Source organism: Musca domestica, unplaced genomic scaffold (assembly GCF_030504385.1).
Source record: "Musca domestica strain aabys unplaced genomic scaffold, Musca_domestica.polishedcontigs.V.1.1 2, whole genome shotgun sequence".
Taxonomy (NCBI): Eukaryota; Metazoa; Arthropoda; class Insecta; order Diptera; family Muscidae; genus Musca; species Musca domestica.
Genome location: NW_026712249.1, coordinates 36,014,988 through 36,033,442, shown reverse-complemented (window position 1 = coordinate 36,033,442; position 18,455 = coordinate 36,014,988). Strand labels below are relative to the sequence as shown.

The following is an 18,455-nucleotide window of genomic DNA, read 5'->3' as shown; positions in this document are numbered from 1 at the left end:
TTAAACAAGAATTTTTTTTAATTAGAAAATATACACCAGAATTGGGGTCTGAATATTTCATAAAAACAAATTAGTTGTTAACGAATTTCGAAGGAATCAAGGTGTAATAGCGGCGGAAAGATCAACGTGAAAAAAAAAACACATTTAATGATTTCTACTATACAAGACAAATCAACGATAGAAAATATTTGAAAATCAACAAAAGAAAAAAAGGTGTTAAATTTTTTAATAAAAATTAAATAAAAATTTTTCAAAATGATTGAACACACAGAGAGACGTGGCAAGAGCCGACCCCAAATCTATGCAACAATACCAGGTAAATATACAATTTCATTAAAAGTGTTACGAAAATCTGAAGCAAAGAATTTTTGAGAAGTATTTGAGAACATTTTTTGATATGTATGAATAATGAATGTTGGTGTGAGAAAGTCGAGGAAAATCAATTATTTTATTCCACAACACCATGTGTTGTAACACATCAAAATTTGGTCTTAGACCCACAATGTTATATATGTCCTGTTGATGTAAATTTGAAATCACGCTACAGGTCGCAATTATGGCTCGATCCTCACGAAATTTGGTTTTAGAGTGTGAAATGACCAAAAAAATAAACAGAAAAATTGGTTTATTTTTCAATTGCTCTGCAGGTCACAATTATAAATCGAGCGCAACGGAATTTTCCGTGGGGTAAGGGCAGGAGTCTACCAATTTGGTTGGTCATTGGATAGAAATGAGATGGTGGAATGGGCCATATCTTTTGTGTAGCAAAAATACCAACATTTCCTTTTATCTGTGAATATTTTTTCAAAATTGTAAATCAAATTAAAACAAGTAAGCAAAGGCTACAGTCGAGCGTGGCCGACCGTTGAATACCCTACAACACAATAATAAACGATACAGATTATATATGCGAGATACTCGAAAGAATTCCACAAGATATTGTGACAAATAATAAAAGAAAACCATTAGGTTTCGTTCTCTAATTTTCGAAAAATAACAACTTAAACTAATTTGCTCATTTCCAATTTATTGGAAGATGTTGCACGTAAATGGTCTTCCTTGATCTGGAACAAATATTTCCCAAAGACCTATAATCTCTCAGAAGCGGCAAAAGATTAACATTTATTATTGGTTTTTGACTGAAACGCATCTATATGAGATACAGACATTCGACTATATTCTTCAATGAAATCAGCGTTAACGAAATAGTCAGAAGTGCGTCTTTCCTGTATTTCTGAATTCTCCAAAAATTCACTGGAATGGTCATTTTCGTATTTTGTCTACATAAGTTGGCAAACTATTTCACACATTGGATATTTTTGGATGGCCATCCAAAACTGTTTGACTTTTGCAATGTCCGGTAACTCCCGTTCAAATGTGCGTGAGGATCGGGCGATAATTACGACCTGCTGACTATTTTGCAGTTTTTTGGTCCATTTCAACCCCTAAATATATGGCGATCATCTTCAAAAAGAGTAGGCTTCTAGATAAGATCGGGCCATAAATGCGATCTGTATATGATATCCTAACTACTTAGTTTTGTTAGCTGTTTAATGTTTAATTAAAAATGAAAATATGCCAAAAATATGACAAAATTGAAAAATATGAGAAAATTTTACAAAATCAATATTTTCATCTTTAGAGAGATATTTTTATGCGATTTTTTAGACCAAGAGGCCATTCTAAATTAATGAGAACTGTCGAAATCAGTTCAGCCGTTCTCGACATATAAGAGATCTTTCAAGCATATCTTCTTTGATAGACATATATATCGCACATATTTTTCTTTATATCCGATTTGTTGGATGTTAACATCAATGTAAAGATCAGAAGTAACCTTGTCATGGCTTTGTGGTTTCGCCGGGATTTAAAAAATTCGCGGTTTAATGAAAAATTTTGAATTTTTTCAACACAAAAGATATGGTCTATTTTACCCGCTAAATATTATCCGATGACCACCCAAATTGGTAGGCTTCCCGCCCTAAACTCTAGCTACATGCGAAATTCCACGTCGATTGGTCTATAATTGCGACCTCTATAGCTACTGCAAAATCCGACATTTTTTCAGTATTTGGTCCATTTCAACCCCTAAACATTTGGCGATCATCTCCAAAAGAAATAGGCTTCTATTCTGACCCTAATCCCACCTTGGTGCAAAATTTCGTTAGGATAGGCCCATAATTGCGACCTGTAGCGTGATTACAAATTAACATGGACAGACGGACGGATGGACATACATAGCTAGATCGACTCAGCTCGGCGAGCTAGGAAGATCCATATATACTTTCCTATGTGGAAAACCAAAATTTCGAGGTGTTACATAATTTTTGATTGGGCCAAACTTAGAATACCCCCAACACATAGTGTTGTAGGGTATAAAAATAGCATGCGATAAAAGATATAACAAAAATTGAAAAAAAAAAAAAACAAAAGAAATTCACTTTTTATTGCCATATTTTTCGCAAATTTCTTAGATTTTATCAGTTTCTGGCAAGAGACCATTTCGAATTGATGGGAATTGTGAAAACCGGTCCAGCGGTTCTTTACTTATAAGCAGAATAAATAAGTTCTATGCTTTTACACATATATTGTACATATTTGCTATATATCCGATTTATTGACAATCAGCATCACTTTAATGGTCAGAAGAGACATCTTAATGTATTTGTGATTTGGCTGGGATTAAAAATATGACGATTTAGTGAAAATTTTCTTATTTCCTTATATAAAAATTAGGGTATATTTTACCCGCTAAATATTGTCCGATTGCCGCCCAAATTGGTAGACTTCTGCTCAGTCCTAGACCCTAACCACTTAATTGTGGCCTATAGAGCAACAGCAAAATCAGGAAATTTTTCTGTTTTGGTCCATTTCAACCCCTAAATATTGTGCAATCATCTCCTATTCTGACCCTAACCCCACCTCCATTTTTAATTTCGTGAGGATCAGGCCATAATTGCGACCTGTAGCTTGATTACAATATAAAATGAACTGACGGACATACATAGCTAGATCGACTCAGCTCGGGAAGATAGGAAGATCCATATATACTTTCCTATGTAGGAAACCATAATTTCGAGGTGTTACATAATTTTTGGTCCAATCAAACTTATAATACCCCCAAATCATAGTGTTCTAGGGTATAAACAGTAAAGTAATGGAATGTCTGACTTAACGATTCATCAACACCCAGACGAAACGGCTGAAGCTAGAATCTTGAAATTAGGGTCACTTTTGGTTCGAAGGGGTCAGATACGAGAAATTCGTACTATAACGGTACGAAAAGTATAAACAGGCACTAGAAATGGTACCTTTTGTATTTGAGGAAGCAGTAGCGCCCTTAAACCCTTAAATTTGGAATGACGTTCCCTGACGGAGTGCATAATAGAATTACCAAAAGGTTTTCGGAAATCCGTACCATTAGTGTATGAAAAATACTAAAATGTACTACATTTTGTACCATCATGTGAACGAAATGAAATGGGAATCAGTTCCGCAATGTTATTTGGTACATGAGGTACAAATTCCTCCGTCAATTTCGGTAAATGGACTCAAAATTGGATATACCTCTCACATTTGAGTTCCCTCAAATTGTTGACCCTTTTTGGAGTGGGTTTCGAAGGAATGGGCCAATATTGTCCATTTCGTACCGGACCTAAATAAATATGACGGGATATGAGATATGTGATAATTATTAGAAATCGTAAAACTGTGAGTGAGGTACCAGATGTAGTCGACCGAAATATTCAAATTTCATACTTCATCTAATACAGATAAAACTAGTAAGCAAAGGCTATAGTCGTGCGGGGCCGACCAAGGGAAGCCCCCTTATGGCCAAACTCTTTTTGGAAGATTTCGATGTTACCCTTATTTACGCACTCAAAAAATCACAAAAGTCGTGGTCCAATGGTCACCCAAAATGCTAGTCTTCTTGGATATGAGAATCCATGTAACGGTTAGAAGTGACATTTTCGTGTATTCGTGATTTCACCAGCATTAAAAATACTCGCGGTTTCTGACCAGTCCTAAACTTGAACTCCACACAAAATTCCGCGCCGATCGGTGTATAATTGTGGCCTGCAGAGCCACAGAAAAATCAAGAATTTTTTGGTACATTTCAACCCCTAAATATTTTGCGATCATCTCCAAAAACAGTAGGGTTCTATTCTGACCCTAACTCCACCTACAGTTTCAAATTCGGTTCATAATTGCGACCTGTAGCTTGATTACACATTAACATGGACAGACGGACGGACGTACATAGCTAGATCGACTCATCTCGTCGAGATAGTAATATCCATATATACGTTCCTATGTGGGAAACCAATATTTCGAGGTGTTACATAATTTTTGGCCCAATCAAACTTATAATACCCCCAACAAATAGTGTTGTAGGGTATAAATATAGGTATGGGCAAAATTACAAGAAAATCGAACATTTATATCCAATTTGCGAAATCATAAGATTCATATTCTTTCTGGATGAGAGAAATATTTGGCTATAGCAAGTTGTCAAGTAGAGATCGAACCATTTCTTCTGGTACCTCCCCCACAGGGTTCTAGATTTTGAAAAGGAAAACGCTCAAAGAAAGCGAAATAATCATCCAATCATATATAAATTATTAGATATCGGTCTATTCCTTCTAGTACATTCTGCACAAAATGTCAACATTTTCGAAGAAAATAATTTACTGCACAGAAAGAGAAAGGATAATCCGATTTTGCTCCAACTTTATAAATCCTTGTATTTGCATCAGTGCTAGTTCAGGTACGAAAATGGACAACATCGGTCCACTCCATCAAGTACCTCCCCCACAAAGGGTCAAAATCTGGATACATTATAACCCTTATAAAATGTGATGTAAGAGCCCGATTATCTTCAAATTACACTTATCACAATATTTTTATTATTATTTACCAGAACTTCGGTTAGGTATGGTGTAAAAAGGGAAATATCGGTCCACTTCTTCTGGTACCTCGCCCATAAAAGATCAACATTTTGAATAACCAAAACAATCATAAAATTCGAAATAAGCATCCGCTACTTCAAATTACATACATCACAATATTTTTATTAATCCAATGCCTGGTGTAAAAAATGAGATATATCGGTCTTCTCCTTCTGGTAACTCCCCCACAAAGGGTCAAAATTTTTTAAATTCAAGAAGCTCATAAAAACGAAATTAACATTGGGTTGTATTCAGACTTGGTACATTACAACATTAATATCAACACAAGATCTGTTATAAAGATGGTAGAGATCAGAACATATCTACTGCTAAATTCCCCCCATAGGGTTCACGATTTTGAAAAACGAAACGCTCACAAAGCGTATCCAATTCTCATCAAATTTCACACATACAGAAGATGATATATTTCTGGCAATCCCTCCTGGTACCTTACCCACAAAGGGTCACAATTTACAATGCTTATATCTGTCATAACTTGCGAAACAATTCAGCGATTCTTTACAACTGTATTAGATGAATACTTCGGTCTGCTATATCTGTAATCTCTCGCTTATTTCCGAATTTTCCAAAAAATATATCTCATATAAATGATAAGAACTTGTCGATATAGTCCAAATCTGGCACCTTGTAATATTAATATCAGTCTTAGGTCAGATATGAATTGGTAAATATCGGAACCTGCACCATTAACGGGTTAACAGTTAGAATAATCATAGCTCAAGGCTGGGAGTATACATCTGTCGGCAAAACCGACTGATACTATTTTTTCTTTTTTTTGATTATCTGACAAATTTAACTAATTATCTGAAAAATCTGCAAAATCCTGCTTAATTTTATCCAGCAGAAGGCCTGCACAAATACAAGAATATATTTATTTGATCAAAATTTTCCTTTTTCCAGGTGGTGTTATTTTCTTCTCTGCCGGCATGAATCTGGCCATCAGTGTGGGTTGGGCCAAATTCGGTATGATGGGTACGACAAAGCATTTTTGCAATTCCTGGCTGATTGGAGTAATTGCTGGAACAATATTGTCCACGATGTTGAGAAAATTCCTGAGTAAAAAGGTGCTATGGGTAAGTGGTGACAGGAGATATTTTAAAATTCAAATTACTTACTAAGCCGTATCTTCTCTTGCAGATAATCTCCTCCGTTTTGATTTTCACCTGCGGTCTCATCTTCACCGCTGTTCCCGATACCTATGATGCCCTATTGGCCGGACGTTATCTCAGCGGCATTGGTGTGGGTCTGGCAATTGTGTCCTTCATAATGCACGCCAGTGAAATTGCTGTGAAAAAGCATCGTGGTCGCTGTTTGGTGGTGGAACAATTCTCCATGTCTCTGGGAATTGCTGTTCAAATGATCTACACCTCGAACTGGAATGCCGAATGGGAATTTTCAACATATCGTATGCATGGGATTTTGGAAATCGTATTGGCTTTCCTGGGTGTGGCGGCTTTAATACTTTTCATAGAATCGCCCATTGATCAAATACGTTGGGGTAATGATCATGCTGCCCTTACATGCTACTCTAAGCTAAGGCTCATTGATCACCATTCGAAGGAGGCCTATGATCTCCTCAGCCTGGGCAAGGTGTATGTGAGTGAGGAGGAGAGTTTATCGTTTGTGGAAAACCTGAAACGAGGTCTCTTGCCCTTGGTGAAAATGTTGATGTTCCGCAGTGTTGTGGTGGCCTTGTGTTTCTCATTGCCTTTTAGTGCGGCCTTCCAATATAGCTCGGAAAAAAATGATACTGAATGGGTGGCAACAGTGGCTGCCTGTGGACGGTTGTTGGGTGCAATTTGTGTCATATATTTGGTGGATTCGGTGGGTCGCAAAACAACCTCGCTGCTAACCATGTTTATTGCCGGTGGCATGCTAATCGGTTTGGGCCCACTGTTCAGTAGCCTGAGCAGCACCGAGGATACCTCGAATATGGCCACAGCCACTTATCTTTGTACGTGTATGCAATTTGCTGTGGGTTATTTTACACCCTTCACATCCGTCTATTTGGGCGAGGCATTTCCACTGCTGATGAAACCCTATTTCATTGCCCTCTGTGTCATTGCCGAACAATTGGTGCACATTGTTTTGATTAGCACCATTTCGGTGGATTTAAGTCTCATGGATCATGGCATCATTATTGCAGTGATATTTTTCATCAGCTGCTTCACAATGCCCGAAACAAAGAACACCACTTTGCAGGAGGCGCAAAGGAGATTCAGACGGTGGTTTAATATAGGCAAAAATTATTAGGGGCAAGGCAGTTTTTAAGGATTATTTTAAGTTTTAGTATTTAAGTATTTAACAATCGTTGTAGTTTATAAGTAATTTAATTTGTTGTACAATATATATTTATTTCGTCTTTCGACCCACATGCAGACTGTAGAACACACATAGAATGTTTAGAATGTAGTATTTATTTAATCGAAATCAGATTATTTTCTAATAAAAAAAAATGAAACAAAAATAAAACACGCAAAAAATGAAACGTGATAAGATAATGCTTTTTTAACTTCAGTAGTCAACAGGTTTTGGGATAAGAGTCGTGTGCGTGGAGGGAGATAATACGGCACGAGTGCTCTTGCACCTTCCCCCACCAGCAAGTATAGCAAGCAAGGAGATATAAAAAGAAAACAAAATCTGATTTATTCGATAATAAATATGTCTAATTTACAATCTGGATAAAATAAAAATAGTCGAGAATTAAATTCCAGGTCACACATGGTAAGGTAATCCTTGACGCTCAGGGAAATTTTGATATTTCCTGACTAGAATTGGGCGTCTGTTGGAACTGTAAAAAACAGAAATGGCCTACGAAGCTGTATGAGGCTCATATCAAATCGTGGACAAACTTCTTAATATAATAATAATACGTTTAACGTCCCATTATATACAGGCTTATTGTATAGGTCTTTGCTTCGCAAAATTAAGATTGAGCTTTTATATATGATGCAGGTCTATGGGTTATAAAATAAAATTAAAAAATATTGATCATGTTGGTCAACGTTTTGATACAGCCCCTACATAAGGGTATGCCCCGATTTTAAGCATTTGTAAATGTTAGCCATATTCTTCATACCAAAGAAGAAACCATACTTACAAAAAAATTATCAACGTTTCGGTATATCTCATATGAAGGTATCCCCTGATTTCAGCTATTTCAGGTTGTTTCCCACATTTTTCAATTGATTTGACCCTTATTTGCCATATTGGTTCCTAAGGAGGAACAAAGCCTGCCATTAATAAATAAATAAACATTAAGTTTGACCGGGCCGAACACTTCACCTTAGAGTAAAGGAAATATTTGAACCCATTATGACCCACAAATACCAATTTTTAGACAGAAAATGTGGCAAAAATGTAATATGGGGCTATACAAAAACGTGGATTTATACGCACAATGTTTCGCTAACGAAGATAGAACCCATTAGGACCAACAAATAACAAATTTTTAGAAAAAAAAATATCGAATATCGAGAGGTACCGTTGTATTGGGACTATACCTAAACGGACCGATATATCTCATTTTCAATACTAACCATCCTACCAACAATACAAATTGTTCTGCAAAATTTTAAAGCTCTACGTCAAATAATGTGGGCTGTATCGTGATTTCAACAGACAGTCGGACAAACAGGCGGATATCGTTAAATCTACTAAGAATTTTATGCTAATTATGAAAATATACACGACGAATATAAGGGCTGTTACAAACGGAATGGCAAAAATAATATAGCCTATTTTCCGAGGTAGAGGGTATGAAAAAACACAGTAAAGAAAAGCCAAAGTCGGTCTGCACCGCCTTTATTATACCCCACCTCGTTTTGCATATATTGGAGCCACATATAACAAATTAATGTTTTTATTGGGAAATTTTGAGAATTCAAACATACCAAATACAGGGTCTTTTGTGCCTCATATCATCGCTCGTTACCGTGATACTGGTAGCATAGCTCGACGTCAAGGAAGTGGACGCAAAAAAACAGCAACATCAGCAGAAATGGAAGCGACTTTATCGAAAAATGGCTCGTGAGTTGAAAATATCGCTATATTCCATTCGACAAATACTGAAAAATGAGCCGGGGGTAAAGCCATTGAAATTCCAAAAAGTGTAAGAACTTAAGAATAAATGCCTAATATTATCGCGAAAATATTCTGGAGGGTGTATTAAAGCCTTGGGCACGTAAACATTTTAGCCGCATACCTTGGACATTCCAACAGCATCCAGCACCATCGCACTCAGTACGCGCCACCCAAGAATGGTTACCAAATGAGGTTCCTCGCTTCATTTCCAGCGCACAATGACCCCCATAATCTCCGTATACCAATCCGTTGGAATATTGTGACTGGAGTGTTTTGGAAAGCAAGGTTGGCACTAAAAATACCAAAGTGTTGATCACCTCAAGCAAGCGCTTACGTGTAACGGTTTCATTGGCCGTTTGAAGACCACAATTCAGCCAAAGGTGACCAATTTTAAACATATCTAAACTTATTTTAAAATTTGATGCCATTGCCAACATTTTTTGCTTCCATTCAATAAAATTAAAAAAAAAAATGTAAAAATTATGGCGTTTGTTTTTTTATCTCACCCTGTATGTTATTATCCAGATCTTCTCTATGTAGGAGACTTGTACATTTCTCCTATGGAAGCTGGTTTTTATGTTGTTAACAACCCAACTGATATTCGAATGCTACTGAATGAGTCATTTGGGTATCTTGAGAAGTTGGTTTTTCTCATATTTTATGAGGTGGGTTTCTTTTATTTTTGTAACTCTGCAGGTGAATTTTCTCCGACAGAATTTCAATGACTCATATCATCGTATTCCGAGTAGCCCATTTGAATCAAAGTTCACATACGTTTACTTTTCGGAAAAATGTCACCAATTAATATCGCGATGGTTGTGGGGGGGAATCACCAATGTTGAAGTATGAGCTTGTGGTTTGTTGGTTAGACGCTCATCGTCAATGCTATGGCCGGAGGAGATAAGAATTTTCCAGTAAAAATATATTTTGGCGATAAATAACAAATGTGTGTAGTTCACTACTGGAAATCTAGGGGCTATAAATAGTAAAAATGTTAAATGTATTAACCGATTTATTTTTTCAAGAGAAAAATATTTATTTGGAGTTGTTGTGATTTACCCGAATTTGTTTTAAAATACTGATGATAAGTAAATTAATTTTTTTGAACGGAACTTAATTTTGAATTAGCATTTGCAGAGAAAGGGAAAATTTTAGGAAAATCACATTGACCAAAAGTTACAACTTCCTCCAAATTGAATGGGAGTTTTGGTATTTGACCCCGATCAAAAATCTGATTATCAACCAATGGATTTATTAATTACATTAGCCTACCAACCTCTTATTTTAACATGGACATCTCTGAGGGACAACAAACAACATAATTTTGAGTTAATGCATTACACATAAATAAATAACAAGTAAAAAAGCTGTAAGTTCGGCTGGACCGAACTTTGAACACCCTCCACCATTCGGAACGAATTTGGCAATTTTCAAGAAATAATATCCGTTAAAAATCCTGTTAATTAGGGTCTAAACGACGACGTAGTGGCTTATTTTTCAAATGCGAAACTTGAAAAAAAATCGATGAAAAATGTCGCTGATATCATTAAAATACCGAATATCGGGAGATACCGTTACATGGAGGCTATACGAAGTCGTAGACCTCCACAGACAATTTTCTGTCTTAGGTTGTAGTATCCATAACGAACTTCATGTACCAAATTTGAAACAATTCCGGTGAAAAATGTCGCTAAAATTATCAATATACCGAATATAGGGAGATATCGTTATAAATGGGCTATACGAAGACTTAGACCTGCACAGACAATTTTCTGTCATGGCTGAAGTGTTCATTACGAACTTCAAGTACCAAATTTGAAACAATTCCGGCGAATAATGTAGCTAAAATCATCAGAATACGGAATATAGGGAGGTACGGTTATATAGGGGCTATACGAAGACATGGACCTGTACAGACAATCTTCTATCATAGGCTGTAGCATCCATTACGAATATCAAATACCAAATTTGAAACAATTCCGGTGAATAATGTCACTAAAATCATCAAAATACCGAATATCGGGAGGTACCCTTATATGGGGGCTATACAAAGACGTGTACCTGAACGGACAATTTTCTGTCTTAGGCCCATTTCGAACTTCAAATACCAATTTTGAAACAATTCTGGTGAATAATGTCGCTAAAATCATCTAAATTATCAATCCAGTTCATTTCGTTCGGAAGCTAGAGTGATTTCCAAAGACGGACAGATGGATAGATTGGCGGACATCGCTAAATCGACATAGAATTTTATGCTGATCTTCTTGATCTTTATATAGTTTGTAGGGTCTATTATGAATATTTCGAGGAATTACAAATGTAATGAGAAATCTAATATACCCTCCATAGAATGGTGGAGGGTATAAAAAAGAAAAACACCATTTTCAGTTAGAGGAGATAATATTTATTTGTTATCACTTTTTTTTGATAAGTTTCATGGTTTTGCGACACACACCCCTTAACCCTTTCCTGTTGTCAAAAATCCATTCTCAACCCTCTAACCGGTGTCAATGCCAAGCAACATTATCACCGCACAAACCAAATGTCTATACGTATCAGCAAAATTCAATCGACTGATAATGTTGGGTATTAGAACCCAAATACAAATTCAATATCTGTTGTTTTTCTGGGGTATTTTATGTGTTGATTTCGAAACCGAACACACCTGCGGCAGTGAGGGCTCAGTCTTTTGACGACTTTAACGAATATCGGTTATTTAACGCATTTTCTTTACGAACGAATTTCTTTTATAATTTTGAATCTAAAATACATAACCGAAAGTGAAACCATCTCAAGATTTTAAAAATTCTTTTCCTGTGAAAAAATTGAAAAATTACTTAAGAAAAATATACAAAACAATAGTGTAAATAAATCTCAACAATGCAGCCACAACAGCAGCAGCAACCGCCATATCCAGGACAACAGCCTTATCCAGGACAGCAACCATATCCTGGCCAACAACAATACCAAGCGCCACCACAATATCCCGGTCAACCACAATATCCCGGCCAACCACAATATCCGCCACAACAACAATTTCCAACGCAACAGGATCCACCGAATGTAATTTACGTCACATCTGCCACACCGGCACCAGCTCCCATTCAAGCGAACACCAGCTGGCGCAATAGGCCACAAACAAATGCAACAGCTGCAGGTGAATTGATTAAATGCATTTGATCCAAAAATTACCAAAATCTATGAAAATCTTATTTACGAATTTAGATATAGGGTCCGCAATCTAACGTTTTTTATATACCCTCCACCATACATAGTATGGAGGGTATATTTTTGGACGTATGAGTCTCTTATCTGCACGCAAGTCAAATTATTCGGTATTTTGAAATCAATATTCAATTAAATTGTCTGAAATTCTACACAAGGAGTTCTTTGTGAATACTTTACCCCCTGGAGGAGAATCATCTATATAGGTCTACGATATCGTTTATCTCCAATATAACGGTGTCTCCCAATATCAATGGCTCACACAGTTGCATTCCCTGTAGTCCATTTGGGTCAAAGACCACAATTAATTATTGATTTATTTGACACTTTGAAGAATAATATTCCCAGTCCCGATATTCGGGACCGAGGAGGACGTTTGTAAAACCAATGCACAATGGACTCACATCCAATTTTTCTGTCCAAAACTTGTTCAATATCTCCGTTTGTAAACTCTAGACGCCTACAGTGACCGTTCAAAAAGTACCAAATTTGGTAACATTTAGTATGCATATCCAAAACAATCTACATCGCTCCATCCTAGACACCAGCAACGTTCCAAAATTAGTACCTTTTAGAACTTTCCGAATACTTATAGTACGCATTTGTAAAACCATCACTAGATAGTAACAGATGCCTCAATCTCAAATACCGTACTTAGAATTTTTTAGTAGTTTTCGTACCATACATATTTCCAAACCAACCTACATATTTCAATTCCATTTACCATCAGAAATCTTAATATCAATTTTGGGAACACCAGCCTCCTCCTTCACCCTATACCCTATTGAGTACTATTTTGTACTTTCCGTACATTGTTGATCCCTTCTGAAAACACCAAAAATAGTACCATTTAGTACACATATCCGAAACCACCTTCACATAACCATCTACCTACATATAAACAACGATCCTAACACCAAATTTCGGATATAATTTTTAGTACATTTCGTATTTTTTTAAGTACGAATTTTCAATAACCCAGCCCTAACACAGGTCTACGTACCCGTTTTTCAGTTAGTCAACAATGCAAAAATATGAAAAAAATTCCCTTTTAGAGGGAACCATAGCAGATCAAAGTATTCTACAATAATATTTGTCATAAAATTCTGCTATAGGTCTCAGTATACGAAGAAATTATTAAAATATTTGCAACAATGTTTTACAAAAAAAAAAAATCAAAAATATTTAATAATATTTTTATTCATTTTTCCTTGGCCTTTTTCGATTTGATGCATGAAAGTAACATAAAATTTCGTTTTAGGCGGCAACTGTCAACAGAAGATTTTTTCTATCCAATATTTCACTATAAATCTCTGAATAAACCATATACCTAACGTTGAATACCCTCCACCATTTGGAACAAATTTTCCAATTTTCAAAAAACCGTTGAAAATTTTAAAAATACCGAATGTAGCCGTTATTTTGGCGTCTATACGACGATGTGGACCTGCATAGGCAACTAAAACTAATATTGGGCTTTGCAAAGTTTCTTGTTCTATACGGTTAATTTTTATACCCTACACCACAAGGTGGTCAGGGTATTATGTCTTTGTGCATTTGTTTGTAACAGGCAAAAGGAAACGATATAGACCCATAGTTCCTTTTGATTGAAATCGGTTCAGATATATCTTTAACTCCCATATATATTGTTCATCCGATTTGTTATTTTTGTCCTCCACAGCCGTAATATGCACTTTGTAACAACAATATTTGGGGAAATATATCAAATACAGCTCAGAAATACATTTGCTAAATTTTATCGAGATCGGTTCAGATTTGGATATAGCTCCCATATATATAACTTTGTCCGATTTACCTTTTATCGTGCACCAAACGTCTAATATTTGCCCAAATGGGATGAAACTTGGCACTTACGACCGAATTGAGTCTAGAAGCTAGTATGTCAAATTTGGTGTAGTCGGTTCAGATATAGATATAGCTCCCATATATACTGTTCATCCGATTTGTCATAATTGTCACCCACAGCCGTAATATTCACTCCGTAACAACGATATTTAGGGAAATATATCAAATACAGCTCAAAAATATCTTTGCCAAATTTTAAGGAGATCGGTTCCAATTTGGATATAGCTCCCATATATATTATTATCCGATTTCAAATTAATTGTGCACCAAATGGGCAATACAAGTCCGAATTTAAAAGATACAAATGCTTCGGCATATTTAGTCCTTTGAATTTTAAATTATAATTATAATCATAGCGTGTATGATTAAATTCTCCCAGAAAAACTTTTAATTGTTATGCGCAGCTCTACTAAATTAGCAAAGTGTTGTAGGGTATCATAAAGTCGGCCCCGCCCGACTTTAAGACTTTCATTACTGGTTTTCTATGAAAATATTGACCTTGGTGGGGAAGGTACCAGAAGGAGTGGACCGATATTGTCCATCTTCGACCTCGATAACTCGGACGACGCTCACAGATCGACGTCAAAAGTCCTGAAACGGATTTGGTCCAAAAAGACCTATGGGCTGAAACCGCAATTTGAAAAAAATAGAATAAAATGGTGTGAATAGAATATTGAGGTGTGAACATGCCACTTCTAGTAAGGTTACTTTTTCGATGTAAACCCTCAAAACGCCGATGCATGTGTTTCTTATTTGTATACCCTCCACCATTCCATGGAGGGTATATTAGCTTTGTCATTCCGTTTGTAACTCCTCGAAATATTCATGATAGACCCTAAAAAGTACATATATTCTGGATTAGCGTAAAATTCTAAGATGATTTAGCGATGTCCGTCCGTCTGTCTGTTGTAATCACGAAATATTTCAAACTAAAATTTTGCACACATGTGTATTTTCCCAATAGGCAGGTTAAGTTCGTAAATGGGCCATGTCAGCCCACGTTTTCCTATAGCCGCCATATAACAGTACATCCCGATATTACGTATTTTGATAATTTTAACGACATCATTCACCCGCATTATTTCAAATTTCATATTCGAAGTTTGTAATAGGTACTACAACAATTTAATTTTGAATGCAGGTCCACGTCTTCGAGTATATAACGTACCTCCTGATATTTGGTATTTTACTGATTTTAGCGACATTATTCACCGGAATTGTTTCAAATTTTGTATTTAAAAATCTTAAAGGGTCTTCGTATAGCCGCCGCATGAACTTCATTATTTAAACGATATTTTTCGGAATTTGTTAAATTTTTTCAAGTCTCTTCCAAATAGGGGAGAGTATTAAAAGTTCGGGCCGATCGAACTTCACTGCTTTTTTACTTGTTAGGACTGCTTTAAAAATCTATTGAGTTTTTCCTACAATTATTTTTTGTATTTTCCACTTTTTTTTTTATTATTTTTTGTGTGCCCAAAAACTAATTTAATTTATTATTTCATTTTCAGCTGGCCTCATTTTCATATCGGGCGGTGCAAACTTGGCATTGGGCGTTGGCTGGACTCAGGGTAGTATTTATGGCTCTACCTATCATTTCTTGTATTCCTGGTTTATTGGTGTGATCATAGGTACAGTTCTCGCACTGCCGTTGAGAGGCGTTATAACCAATCGTCTAATTACGGTAAGAAAGAAAAATGCAACTAAAAAGATAAATAAATAAAACTAAACTAAACTATTTTTCCCTTCCAGTCCCTATCAACATTACTGGTCATCATTGCTGGCATCATTTTCGTAAGTGTTCCCTACGATTATGATTCGTTGTTGGCGGCACGTTACCTCAATGGCATTGCCATTGGCCTGGTCACAGTGCCGTTCCTGATGAATGCCAGTGAAATTGCCGATATTCAGTATCGCGGTGTTTGTGTGACCATTGAGCAGTACTCCATCTCATTGGGCATTGCTGTCCAAATGATGTATGCCTCGAACTGGACCCAGACGGTAGATTTCCCTGCCAATCGTTTGCATGGCATTTTGGATATTATCTATGGCATTTTTGCTGCCATCTCCTTGGTGTCGGTGGTGGAGTCCCCAGTTGATATGATACGCAAGGGCAATGAGTCTGCAGCCCTGGAGACATTGGGCCGTCTAAGGAGACCCCAATTGGTGACAACGGAAACACAACATTTGCTCAACGAATACAAGACCTATGTTCGCGAAGAGGAGAATTTGTCGTGGATGCAAAGCTTTCAACGTGGTCTGGTGCCCTTGGTGAAAATGTTGCTCTTCCGCAGTATGCTGCTGACGTTCTGCATGTCGCTGCCCCTGAATCTGAGCATACAATATAGTTCGTTGGTCATCGGCAGCACATGGGTGCCAACGGTGGCAGCTGTTTTCCGTGTCCTCGGAGGTATTGTCACCATTGGCATGGTCGACAATGTCAACCGGAAAATGCCCTCGGTTTTCAGCATTCTGATCATTGGCTGTTTCCTCATTGGTTTGGGCTCCCTCTTCACATCGTTGAGCAACATTACGAGCTATGATGACATGAACTCGGCCATGTATTTGTATTTGTTCCTGCAATTGTTCGCCGGCTTCTTTGTACCCTATGCCTCGATTTATCTCAGCGAAGCATTCCCATTGAGGGCCAAGCCGTTCCTGATGGCTGTCGTTGTCATTGCCGAGCAAATAATTCAAATCATCTTTATTGACACCATCACCATTCGCATTGGCGATAATTTAATGGCCCAGGGTATTATTACGGTGGTGGTATTCCTATTTTTGGGTCTAACCATGCCCGAAACGAGAAACACCACCTTGACGGAGGCTCAGATACGTTTTAGAAAGTTAGTGAATCTGTAAATTGTAGAATTCTTGGTGGAAATAGGAAACGGAAAATTGAGGTCAATATTTATTATTTTTTTTGGTTTTTAATTTAGTATTTGTGAAATTTTCTATATTTATTTTTTTGGTATTGAGATTAATGTTTCCAAAATGCAGTTAATAAAAATTTATGTTTATAAGCCAAATAAAAATTAAAAGGGCAACACATGACTATTAATAAAATATACGATCAAAATAATTGATTTTAATGACTATTATTTACCAAGGCAAGGAGTCTTCTTAAGACAAATTGCAATATTTTTAATAAAAGAAATGTTTTTAATAAAAAAACGCACAATAGGTAGTCGGAAAACTAGAAAATCCACGTTATTTTTTATATCAACGATTGCTTCCCAGAAAATTCTTGGTCAAAAAATTATATTTTTCAATCTACGATTTTTGTCTAAGAGAAATATTCTCTTAAAATCCACAAATTTTCGTTAGGATGTCCTTTATCAATTTTGAAAGTATCATTCGGGTTTGCCGACAGATGAATACCCTCCGTCAATGTGGGTTGAATTTTAATTGGGATGGTATCATTTCGTATCTGACCTATGTCATTAATAAATCCGAAAAAAAAACAACGGAACGGAAGGTGACCCATTCCATATTCACATCAGTCTTATGGTTAAAAAAATATGAGAAATATAAAAAATAAAAATTTGTGAACGAGGTACCAGAAGCGGTGGGCCGATTTGTTATAATTATATAAGAATTTTGCTATAATTATTAAGAATTTTGATCTTTTGTGGGGGAGGTACTTGATGGAATAGACCGATATTGTCTATTGTGCACATGACCTACTACTGGTGCAAATGTTAGGATTTGCCAAGTTTTGAGCATCATCGAATTATCCTTTCTCTTTCTGTGAAGTAAAATATTTTTTGAAAATTTCGACCTTTTGTTTGAGAGGTACCAGAAGGAGTGGACTGATTTTTCTCATACCCGAACTCGACATAAGTTTGCCAATTATATCACGATGTACTAATTTCGGACTTAATCGGATACTCCCTTCTAGAGTTAGCGTGCGCACCTGCCTGACAGACCGACGGACGGACATCTCCAGATCGACTCTTAATGTCCTGAAACGGATTTGGTCCAAAGAGTTATAGTTCTGTATACAGAGTTTGTAATGGAATCTATGGCCTGTGACTCGGATACTCCCTTCGAGAGTTAGCGTGCCAGAGACTTATAGATCGGAATACAGAGTTTGTAATGAGCTCACTTGTCTGTGACAGAATAGTGCTCAAGTACACTCATTATTTCTTACAACTCATATGGTGGTACCTCGTTGGTATTTTGGTGATTTTTAATCATAATTCGAGATGATCAGGTCATAATTGCGAGCTGTAACTAATAAGAAATACACATGGATGAGCACACATAGGTAGGTAATACAAATTCACGGCTTACAAAAAAAAAAAAAACAAG

At 36.5% G+C, this 18,455-nt stretch overlaps 2 protein-coding genes across 2 annotated transcripts; both read left to right on the top strand.

Annotated features, from left to right (window-relative positions):
- The first annotated feature begins 8 nt into the window (after positions 1–8).
- On the top strand, positions 9–7,291 carry LOC101893542 (uncharacterized). Its single transcript, XM_005186655.3, has 3 exons — positions 9–316; positions 5,871–6,043; positions 6,108–7,291. The coding sequence occupies exons 1-3, from the start codon at positions 256–258 to the stop codon at positions 7,221–7,223; spliced, it is 1,350 nt and encodes a 449-aa protein (XP_005186712.1). The 5' UTR covers positions 9–255; the 3' UTR covers positions 7,224–7,291.
- Positions 7,292–11,680: 4,389 nt separating this feature from the next.
- Positions 11,681–17,227, top strand: LOC101890265 (uncharacterized). Its single transcript, XM_005186636.4, has 3 exons — positions 11,681–12,210; positions 15,653–15,825; positions 15,894–17,227. The coding sequence occupies exons 1-3, from the start codon at positions 11,934–11,936 to the stop codon at positions 17,001–17,003; spliced, it is 1,560 nt and encodes a 519-aa protein (XP_005186693.3). The 5' UTR covers positions 11,681–11,933; the 3' UTR covers positions 17,004–17,227.
- Positions 17,228–18,455: the final 1,228 nt, after the last annotated feature.